We start from the raw sequence: 12,107 nt of genomic DNA, 5'->3' as shown, positions 1-12,107 counted from the left end.
GCCGGCAGTGGGGTTTGAATCCACTATCTCCTGGATGCAAGCTCATAGCTGCGCGCCCCTAACCACACGGCCAACTTGCCTGGTCGTACCGACTGTAACAGCCTGCCTGTATATTGGCGGGAAGTAGCTGGGAAGTAAGATAACTTTCTTCTTTAGCATGCCATTCCTCTGGTTCACACATTTTCTGATATATCTGGTACGTAACACACTGGTTCATCATAGTATTCAAGCTATTCAATCCCTACTCTGAGGCACTGATTGGAATGAGTAGTGTGCGTATTTAACGTAATAATGACAGAGGAGTGTTCACGGCAGTCTGCGACCTGGTTATTCCAGCTCTGGAACTTTGGACTCTTAGATCGGCACCGTAGTACTGTTCGTTGAAAGTGAGAAAGTGTGCGGTTTTTCATTTGATCGAGTATTTTATATGATAACATTGCTTTCAATCGCTACATTCCTACCTACGTTTTTGTAATGACCTATGTTGAATTCAGTTAGGAAAACCACCAAGTCAGTCTTTCTGAGAATCCCGTAGCGAAGCACGGGTACATCAGCTAGTCCAGTATATAGACAGAGGTAAGTATGTGCAGCTGTGAGTGGAATATTATCTTTAAGTATTGGAGGAAGTTGTGGTCTAGGTTGTACGTAAGTATTTCTTGATGTAGAGTGGTGGTTCTCTCCTTGTCTATAACTGTATGCTGATGTATGTTATTACTGCTGTCGTGGTTGGGTTGCGTTGGATTTGAGAGCTTGGCGTGTACAGTGAAGATCTCATCCAATAAAATAATTACTATACCAAGAATGGAGTGGTTAGTGAATGGAACTGTAATGACCCAGTTTTATGGTATTAGTACGAACAGTTCTTCTTTCAGAAGGAGATTAGTAAATGTGTTTCATACTGAATCAAGAAACAGAACTGTTGGCATTTTAATGTAGGTAATTTATTTTAATGTGAATGTTATTTTAACCTAATATGTGTTGTAGATTTATGTTCTACTCAGGGACTTTGAGATTTTATTAGTCACTGAAAAAGAGAATACATCGGTTAACGAAACATGCGATGTTAGGATGTTGAAAATAAGTAAGCATATACTATCGTATATTAATTGTATTGACAGGCAGGCCATACCTTAGCCGTGTTTCATAGGTTTGATGAATGTTACTAGTCAATACGGATCTAGTAGGAACCAAATACGGTCAAGTTCATTAATTCCTACAGTCTCTTCAATGACCAAAACATGTTACTGCTAAGGAGTAAAATTAAATGCACACTGAAAAAATAGGATAACTATTTTCAATTTTAAGCACAGTTTTTGGATCACATCACAGCAGTTTAAACACAGAGAACATGATCTGAATACATTAGTTTTAGATCACATCTACTCAACCTATAACCACAAACTATACTGTACCTGGAACATATCCATATGGTGGAGCCATAGGTGCTCCTCCTCCTCTGTCATCATACATAGGTGGTGCAGAAGATGTATATGGATTGTATGAAGGAGCATAGCCCATTGAAGCAGTGTCACTTACATGCTTCTTTTTTCTGCCTGGCTTCTGTGTGGCTGCAATAACAATATACAGCTGTCAGTTTTTACATATTAATACCTTCACAACCACAGCATATGCTGTGCCACCATAATTGTAAAAATAAAAAATTACTGTAATTATAATAAGGTATCACTTATCACAATTACCATATTTAAAAAATGGCACATTTAAATCACCCTCAAAAAAGGCTAGAGCATTTCCTGGAAACAAAGCACAGTTATTATTCTGGGGGAACTGCGAGAAATAGGCGGCCAGTAGAGAATATTATGAAGGTGGTAAGTAATAATCAACCTCGTGTCACTGAATGGAAAGTAACAAGAGGTGATTGATTTCATGGAGAAGGAGAATATAGTTATGATGGAGTGAGTGAAGTTAAGCAGAGAGAAAAAGGAAGAAGTTCAGGAAGGGATACACTCTCTATTTGAGTGGAGCACGTAAGGCAAAGACTGGAGTGGGGTAATAACCAATAAGATCTTAGATGAACACACAGATATCTCTTCTACAAGTTGTTTTATGTTGCACTGACACAGACAAGTCTTATGGCGACGATGGGACAGGAAAGGGCTAGGAGTGGGAAGGAAGCGGCTGTAGCCTTAATTAGAGTATAGCCCCAGCATTTGTCTGGTGTGAAAACGGGGAAACAAAGAAAACCAGTTTCAGTGCTGCCGATAGTTGAGTTCAAACCCACTATCTCCTGAATACTGGCTGCACTTAAGCGACTGCAGCTATTGAGCTCAGTAACACAAAAAGTGAACTACATACAAGTAATAATGTTACTGTTTTTTATGCACCACTAACTACTTTAGGTGATTTTCAGACACACCAAGGTGCTGGAATTCTGTCCTGGAGGAGTTCTTATATGTGCCAGTAAATCTACTGGCACAAGACTGACGTATTTGAGCACCTTCAAATATCACCGGATTGAGCCAGGATCGAACCTGCCAAGTTGGGGTCAGAAGACCAGTGACTCATCTGTCCGAGCCACTCAGCCCGGCGTACTACATAAGTGACAGATTAATAATAAAGCAACAGGGACGTAAAACCAATATTATTATTATTCTGTGCGAATAGGTGATTTTGGACCATGTGAAATCAAAATTTGTTGAGCTATCCTCCTTGCCCAACAGACCATATTCATCGAAAATGAAAAATAAAAATCCACAACCTGTTTCCAGTCATTCGACCAGGTCAGGAATGAAATGAATGAAGCCCCATCTAGTGGTGAGGATAGGAATTGTGCCAGCCGCGAAGCCTGTCGCACTCCTCTGGGGCAATGGTTAATGTATGACTAATGAAATTATATTGGAGAGCGTTGCTGGAATGAATGATGACAGGGAAAACTGGAGTACCTGGAGGAAAAAAAAACCTGTCCATATTCATCGACTGCTGTAATTTCTGTTCCTCCGACCACGTAAGTCATGTTGGTTTGTCATCTTCCTCAAATCCCAATGAGTAAACGACTTTCCTGATTACATCTCTATCCTGCAGATATGGTGATTTAAATTCAGTGAGGTCTTTCTCTACTACCTCATACCAGTATGATCTCATACGTATGAATTGGAAAAATTTGTGTATTCGATAAGTATGTCTGGTGTTATTCATTCCTTCCAAATGGCTTAAAAATTGGATTTGTCTCAGTCTCATTAGATATTTGTGAATATATTTTCGAGTTGGGTTTGGGGTAATGAATTCTATTTTTAATTCTTGGTCCTAAGATTTTTCTCATGACTTTCCTTTATTTAGTCTCTAATTGTGCCTTTAAATTTTCATGATGTAAATTGAGCATTTCTTAAACACAAAGAGCTTCAGGTTTGATTATTGTTAAGTAATGACGATTTTTTTGTTCCATTACAAGCATTATTTGTGTGTTGAAATGCAATTTTCATTTTCTGAATTCTTGAAGCTACTGATTTATTTTCATTGCCATTTTCAGTGATCCGTTCACCTAAGTACTTGAATTCCTTTATTCTTGGAATCTTATTCATATCAATGATAAGTTCAGGAGGAGCATTTTTGATGTGTGTCATAAATTTCGGTTTTTCATGTGAGATTTTAAGTCCTATTTTTGCTGCTTGCTCTTCCAGTATAGCAATCTGTTTCTGTGCATCAGAGAGATCTTTGGCAAATAGTGCCATACTATCAGCAAATACTAGATAGTCTATGTCAATAACCTTCATTTCTGGACCTAGTCGGTGTCATGGTGCATTTGCTTTTCTCCAATCTCAGACAACTTTTTCAAGAGCACAGTTAAACATAAAAGGGGAGAGCCCATCACCTTGACATACTTCCTGTATGTATTTCAAACTCATCACTACATCCACCCATAACCTTTACTTCAATCAATCAATCAATCAATCAATCAATCAATCAATCAATCAATCAATCAATCAATCAATCACCACTGATCTGCATTTAGGGAAATGCCCAGGTGGCAGATTCCCTATCTGTTGTTTCCCTAGCCTTTCCTTGAATGATTTCAAAGAAACTGGAAATTTATTGAACATCTCCCTTGGTAAGTTATTCCAATCCCTAACTCCCCTTCCTACAAATGAATATTTGCCCCGATTTGTCCTCTTGAATTCCAACTTTATCTTCATATGTGATCTTTCCTACTTTTAAAGACACCACACAAAGTTATTCCTCTACTAATGTCATTCCACGCCATCTCTCCACTGACAGACCGGAACATACTGCTTACATTGAATCAATAACAGTAAATTTCCACCTTTCTCCTACTTATATTTGCTTTAAGCAAATCAATTAATCATTTACAGTACATGTTTCGTTCCATTTGGAACATCTTCAGCTTATTACAAAACTTAGGATAAATTACATCTTAATAAGTACATTGTTATGCTTAAATCTATGTGAATTTATGAAGTTAAAATAATTAAAATCAATGTGGATGGTTGAACGGTGTGGTGGAATGGAAGGAAAATGGATTTATTTATTTTAACCTACTTCAAAACTATATCTATTCATTTGAAAAGATGTTTAAAAAAATGTTTTTGTTCCCAGCACTTTTTCCACTATGATGTATGATTTTCTACTTGTCTACAAATAAAAAGTTTTGAAAAATAGTTTTCCTTTGTCAATATTCTATTTTTACAAGAATATTCTCTTAATTTTCTCTTCCCAAGGCAAATGTTGTTTGTTTTAATTTTATAAAAGTCATTCTTGAATTCTGTTAATGAAGCATCCATGTAGCTGATTGCTGTCATATTATTATTATTAAAAGAACTTCCCCAAAATCTTGTTGTTGACGACAAACCTACTGTGTCCTTGGAAGAGCAATGGCTGATGCAGCCTTCTGTCTTGTGAAGTAATGCTTAAAGCAAATATAAGTATCAAAAAGGTGGAAATTTACTGTTAGTGATTCAATGTAAATAAGATTTGATACGGGAAATGAAGCTGATTTCTTGCAAACATACCGCTTAGTTGAGCAACTCGTCTCCTTTCTACTAAGTTTTCTCAGCCCAAACTTTGCAACTTTTTTGTTAACGCTACTCTTTTGTCGGAAATCACCCAGAACAAATCAAGCTGCTTTTGTTTGGATTTTTTTCAGTTCTTGAATCAAGTAATCCTAGTGAGGGTACCATACACTGGAACCATACTCTACTTGGGGTCTTACCAGAGACTTATATCCCATCTCCTTTATATCTTTACAACAACCCGTAAACACCCTCATAACCATGTGCAGAGATCTGTACCCTTTATTTACAATCCCATTTACGTGATTACCCCAATGAAGATCTTTCCTTATATTAACACCTAGGTACTTACAACGATTCCCGCAAGGAACTTTCACCCCATCAACAAAATAATTACAAGTGAGAGGACTTAACCTATTTGTGAAACTCACAACCTGAATTTTATCCCCATTTATCATCATACCATTGCCTACTGCCCATCTCACAACATTATCAAGATCATTCTGCAGTTGCTCACAATCTTGTAACTTATTTATCTATACTAATATTATAAAGAGGAAAAATTTGTTTGTTTGTAACGAATAGACTCAAAAACTACTGAACCGATTTTAAAAATGTATTCACCTATAGAAAGCTACATTGCCAGTGAGTAACATGGGCTGTATTTTATTTTCAAAACAATTCGAGGTGGGGAGTACGGGGGGAGAGATACAAAAATAATAGGCTAATACAGGCAAAATATCGAATTTGTCATATTAGGATGAGACAAAGCTCAATTTAATCCTTTTGACGCAAAGAATAAAACTTGGTAAGCTCTATGGGCCAGAAAACCATGTTTTAAGGCCCTAAACCAACCGTTACAGAGATCTTGGCACCACACTACCTCTGCTCTACGAATCGGATAAAAGAAATGAACTGCCGTAACCATGGCAACATCAGCTCCAGGATTCTAGAGCAGCAAGATTATGCATGTACGTTTGGGCATAGCTGCCAACCAGAATTGGTACACATAAGTCTTACACTCTGGAAAAAATATACTGTTGTGTAAGGCACTCATAGGACTCCTTTGCGCAGGGATGGCAAGGAGGTTAAGTATAAAAATCTTACTACTGTATATATAAAAATGGAAGTATGTGTGTGTGTGTAAATGACATATCTCCACCTAAACCACTGGAGCAATTTCAACTAAACTTGGTACACGTATTACTTACTATCGGGAGACTAGCACTGTGGGGGTAAGCCATCCCTAGTTCATCCCCCTTTTAGGTGGGGAGCAAAGGGGGGTTAGATATAGAAATAATTAAAACAGTTTCAAATCCATAGATTTCAGGGTCTCTGAGATGAATAGTAATACTCCGGATTTTTTAAAAGTCCAATTTGGGAGGGGGGGGGGAGGCAAAAGGGTGAGATATAAAAATAATCAAAAAACTATGTATAAAATATTATTTTCATCTTCTTACTATATATAAAAATGGATGTGTGTGTGTGTGTGTGTGTGTGTGTGTGTGTGTGTGTGTGTGTGTGTAAATGACATCTCCTCCTAAACCACTGGAGCAATTTCACCAAACATGGTACACTTATCAATTAGTATCAGGAGACAAACCGCGTGGGGGTAAGACACCCCTAGCACCCTTATGGGAAGGGGGCGAGGGGGGTGGTATAAAAATAATCTAGAATAGTATCGAATTCATAGTTTTCGTGGTCGCTGAAGTGATATTCCGAATGTTTTAAAGTTCATGTTCAGCCCCCTTTTGGGTGAGGGTGAGGGAGGAATGAGACATAAAAATAATTGAAAACAGTGTCGAATCTACAATTTTCGGGGTCACTAAGATGAAGGGTGAAAATCCAGATTTTTTATCTCTTAGGGGTGGACAGTTGAAATCCCATACATCGTATTTATAGTGTGACGGCTAAATACATATAGTTATCACTTATTAATTTTTGACAGGATCAAATACTTCCCAGTCGATTCGAGCTTCCATAAGGACGAAGTTTTACTCGAAAGTTAAATAATCTAAACCTTGAAATCAAACACATCTAAATAATTCTAAAAATACATAATAGATCGTAACATATCATTCTGCAAGTCAAAAAGGAATTCTATAAAAATTCACTTCACATATAACTAACTGGTAATGCAATACTTAAAAGGTAAATATTCAGAAACTATCCGAGCAACGCCGGGTACTACAGCTATATAGAATATCATCATCCTGATTCCACTCCTTTACTCATATCATTTATATGGATATAAGAAAAAATAAAGGACCGGGCGAGTTGGCCGTGCAGTTAGGGGCGCGCAGCTGTGAGCTCGCATCCGGGAGATAGTGGGTTCAAACCCCACTGTCGGCAGCCCTGAAGATAGTTTTCCACGTTTTCCCATTTTCAAACCAGGCAAATGCTGGGGGTGTACCTCAATTACGGCAACAGCCGCTTCCTTCCCATTCCTAGGCCTTTCCTGTCCCATCGTCGCCATAAGACCTATCTGTGTCGGTGTGACGTAAAGCAAATAAAAGGTCCATTAATACTTCCTTTTCTAGAAATATAGCCACCCATTCAGTCACTCTTCTGTCTAGTCCAATTGGTCTCATTTCTGCCAGCAATCTGCCATGATCTATCCTATAAAATGCCTTAGGTCAATCGTGATACAGCCCATTTGGCCTACTGAATCCAAGATATCTGCTATACATAGGTGGTTTGAAAAGTTCTTGGAATGTACTAGAATTAAGTATCTTACCTCGGTGGAACTACTTTTATTTTTCAACATAGTCTCCCTGTAGACTAATGCATTTGGTCCAGCGATGTTCCAATGCCTTGATCCCATCTCAAAAATGAGATTCCTCCAGGCCTGCAAAATACCTCTCCAATTCGGGTGTCAGTTCTTCCCTTGTAGAAAATCTCCGTCCACCGAGGAAAATTTTCAGCTTGGGGAATAGATGAAAGTCTGATGGTGCCAAATCAGGTGAATAAGGTACCCCAGTTCATGAAGTTTTGCCATGGCAAGAACACTTGTGTGCGGCGGAGCGTTGTCCTGATGAAAGATAACCTTTTTCCTTGCCAAACCAGGCCTTGTTTCGCGTATCTTTTCCTGTAGTTGGTGTAGGAGGTTTGCATAGTATTGCTCCGTAATTGTTTGGCCAGTAGGAAGATAATCTATCAGCAGAATGCCTTTTGCATCCCAGAAAACTGAGGCCATGACCTTTCCGGCCGAACGCACTGCCTTTGCTTTCTTTGGTGGTGGTGAATCAGCATGTTTCACTGCTTTGACTGCTGTTTTGTCTCTGGGGTATAGTAGTGGACCCAAGTTTCATCTGTAATCACAAACCGGCGCAAAAAATCTTGTTGGTTGCACTGAAAACGGGCCAGACTTTGTTCGGACATTTCCAATCTGGGGTGTCGAGGTAAGGAACTGGATGCGCTATTGGAAGTGATAGACCATAGGAGCTGGAGGGGGCTGCAGGAAGGGAGGTTGAGTAGGGTCGTCGTGAGGGAGGTGGCGCGGTATTGGACGGATGAAACTAGGATCCCAGTCGAAGTGGAGTTCCTCATCTTCATCGTTGCTGTCGGGGACACTGCGGGTGCCGTCATCCTGTGTGGGGGATCCCGACCGTTCGGGAGTGCCCGAACGGGAGCCTGGACACGACGCTTCGTCGGGATCGTCTAGGATGTCCCACGGCGCCGAGCGTAGTCGTATCTCTGTTGTTGGGTAGAATTCTTCCACTAGCTGAACCTCAGGTGGTGGTTGGAGGAGGTCGTCTTCGTCTTCTTCCGGGTTGTATTGCTGCCAAAATTGGGCGAGTGTTGTCTGCAAATCCGGTGTTGGGGCGTAGGGCGTCCAGGCTCCTGCAGCAGGCGTGTGTGACCGCTCAATGCTGTTCGCTGGGGGCTTCTCCGATAAAACCACCCCCCTACGCCTTATCCAGTGAGTTGGTCGAAAGCGGTATACCATGGTGCTAGTTGTGGTGACCCATCCCTCCGCTAGCTGGTTGCAGACTGACGGTCCTCCCCGGGACGCCCCGGCCTTTATAGAAGGTCCGATGTCAAGAGCCGCGGCACCCATCTTGCGGATAATTTTTTCATACCCAATTCTTCGGTTAAAATATAATATACCCATTCAGAAGACATCCTTACAGCTTCAGCAATCTCCTGCACTTTCAGTCGACGATCCTCCATGAACATTTTATGCACTTTTGCGATTAATTCTGGGATCGTAACACTTTTTGGCCGTCCACTACGCGGATCATCATCCAAGCTCTCCCGACCAAATTTAAACTCGCTGGTTCACTTGGCAACAGTTGAAAATGAAGGAGCAGAGTCCCCCAGTGTGTTCTGTAAGTCGGCATGAATTTTCTTTGCTTTCATACCTTTCTTTACAAAGTATTTAATTACTGTTCGAATCTCAGTTTTTTCCATTGTCACAAATCACTACGCGGGAACAACAACAAAGAGTCGTCACTACCACACTCCTGCAGCTAGAGCATTGACACGCCACTAGTTCACTCACAAAGGATGTGTGATTATTGCGCTGGAACTTCGTTGCTATAGCACTGATATCTAGCGGTGATTCTGAGAACTTTTCAAACCGTCCTCGTATCTTGCTGGAATCCTACAAGTTGAGCTTCAGTGGAATAACCTTTCCTAAATGCGAACTGCCTTCTATTGAACCGGTTATTAATTTTGCAAACATGTCTAATATAAACAGAAAGAATGCTTTCCCAAAGCTTACATACAATGCATGTCAAACTGACTGGCCTCTAATTTTCAGCTTTATGTCTATCACCCTTTCCTTTACACACATTTATCTGATATTCTTTTCATATAGCTCCTTCATGCAAACAATAATCATATAAGTACTTCAGATATGGTACTATACCATCCCAACCATTGTCTTATTAACTCCAGCTACTTTTCTAGTTTTCAACTTTTGTATCTTATTGTAAATATCGTTATCATAGGTAAATTTTAATACTTTTTTAGTATTAGTCACCTCCTCTATCTGGACATTATCATTGTAACCAACAATCTTTACACACTGCTGACTGAATACTTCTGCCTTTTGCAGATCCTCACATACACACTCCCCTTGATCATTAATGATTCCTGGAACGTCCTTCTTGGAACATGTTTCTGCCTATACATACCCCTCCATTTTTTACTAAAATTTTGTAGTCTGCCAATTATGCTTGCCATCGTGTTATCCTTATCTGACTTCTCTTTGCTAGATTCAATTAATTACTTCTTGATGGAAAGAGCAAATTGCAAACAGCTGTCAGATGTAACAGCCCTGCCAGAGGTAGCCTTTCATGGAGACCATACAGTAGTGGTAGCAAAAATGAAAGTAGGAATAATAAGGAAAGTGAAATAAACAAGAGAGAAGAAAATAAAAGTATGTAAATTAAAAGATATTGAAGTAAAAGAAAGATTCCAATATAAAAAGAAACAAAACATACATAGAAGTAAGGTGGAAAACGTGGCAGTGGAATGGGTACGTTCAAGAAGGCATTTGTACGCTGTGCAGACAGTGCTTTTGGTAGAATAGCTGGAAGCATGAAATATAAAGAGACCCTATGCTGGAATGAGAGGATAAAGGAGGGAGTAAATAATAAGCATGGCAAGTACAGAAGAGGAATAAAACAGAAGAAAGCTATGGAAATGAAAAGGAACAAAAAAGCAGTAAGAGAAGAAAAGAAGTACAGCTGGGAAAGATTTATACAAGAATTGGAAGAAGATGCATATAGCGGTAAAAGAATGACAATGAAGAGAAAAGGAAGAGCTGACACAAAGCAGGTGAAAGGGAAAAAGGGAGACACAACAACAAAACCAGAGGAGATACAGAAAAGACGGAAGGCTTACTCTGATGAATTTTTGAATGTGAGAAGGGGTGTAGATGAGGTGATAAAGGTAGAGCATGAGGTGAGAGATTCTGAGAGTGAATTGCAGTGGAAGAAGTGGAAACAGCTTGCCAAACGAACAGAAGTGGGCAAAGCAGCAGGACTGGAGGAATTGTGTGTGGAAATGATAAAAGCAGCAGGACCCGTTGGTATACAATGGCTGCACAGGCTATTTAGCTGTATTTCAAAACAAAAATCAGTACCAAATGACTGGAGTAAAGGCGTAATAATGCATACATTTAAGGCGGTGGACAAGAAGAAATGTGATAATTATTGAGGAATCACACTCATATCTCAGGCAGCAAAAATATTCTAAGCAGGGGTCAAAAAATACCGGGCGCCCAGTCACCATGGCGCTTGAAATTTTTTATCTGGCGCCTGAATTTTGAAATTCGGTTTCGAAAATTTATTTTCCGAAATCCGGAGTTCCTTTACGTGTACGTCCCCACCACTTTGTAAAGTAACCATTCGTAACTTATGGTGTTTCTCATGTCTACTGTAGCTGATATATTATAATATCTGCAATAAACATTTTCACTGCTTTTGCCAGTCTTGAAATTCTGTAATTGGCGCTTCGTACTTTGGAACTTGACGTTTCAGTTCTGCGTGAGAGCTGCCTCGCGATCATGAGAGACATCGTTGTAACCCGTCAAACAAGTAGCTTTTCATGGGGACATATGGAGAAATGCAGAGAACTACTACGTTAAATAATTCCACAAACATCACATTACCGCCTTCGTTCCCGTGACTTCTGTCTAGCGACTGACACTCAGGAGCCGTCTCGGCTATATTAGTTGTTACTTGGCTCATAGAGCCGAACGCATCGTGTCGTCACTAGTTCCACTCACCTTTGATTATTTGAGAATCTGTATTATTGAATTATAAAAGAGTCATGAATAACTTCGTGTGCCCAGTATGTTCTACCGGTACATCCTTTAATTATAGACAGACTAGACTTTCTTTCCTTTCTTGTAGTGTTTGCTTTCCCGAAGATGCCACGCAACAATATGCTTTCTCTCAACCTGTAGCTTGCGGTAGTCAGATGAAGTTTGTTAAAACGAGGACTTTATTTCATTTTTGAGAATTCTTGAGTGAAATTATTAATGAAGCTAGTGTATTATTTAATTCTAAAGTAGTCGTGAATAACTTGGTGTGCTCAACATGTGTTGTACATGCTTTAATTATAGAAAATTGAATCGTCATTTTAAGATGAAACATTCAAGTAGTGATA

General features: G+C 39.6%; 1 protein-coding gene across 4 annotated transcripts in view; it reads right to left on the bottom strand.

Annotated features, from left to right (window-relative positions):
• Yif1 (Yip1d-interacting factor 1) overlaps positions 1-12,107 on the bottom strand; it is a 197,368-nt gene that overhangs the window by 172,231 nt on the left and 13,030 nt on the right. For all 4 annotated transcript variants that reach the window (XM_067159559.2, XM_067159566.2, XM_067159544.2 and 1 more), the window contains exon 2: positions 1,413-1,568. In XM_067159559.2, the coding sequence (XP_067015660.1) occupies positions 1,413-1,518 (106 nt within the window). In that variant the 5' untranslated portion in view covers positions 1,519-1,568. The remainder of the gene's footprint in view (positions 1-1,412; positions 1,569-12,107) is intronic.

Source organism: Anabrus simplex, chromosome 1 (assembly GCF_040414725.1).
Source record: "Anabrus simplex isolate iqAnaSimp1 chromosome 1, ASM4041472v1, whole genome shotgun sequence".
Classification (NCBI taxonomy): Eukaryota; Metazoa; Arthropoda; class Insecta; order Orthoptera; family Tettigoniidae; genus Anabrus; species Anabrus simplex.
The sequence above is the reverse complement of the archived record's forward strand: the minus strand, read 5'-3'. Positions and strand labels throughout refer to the sequence as shown.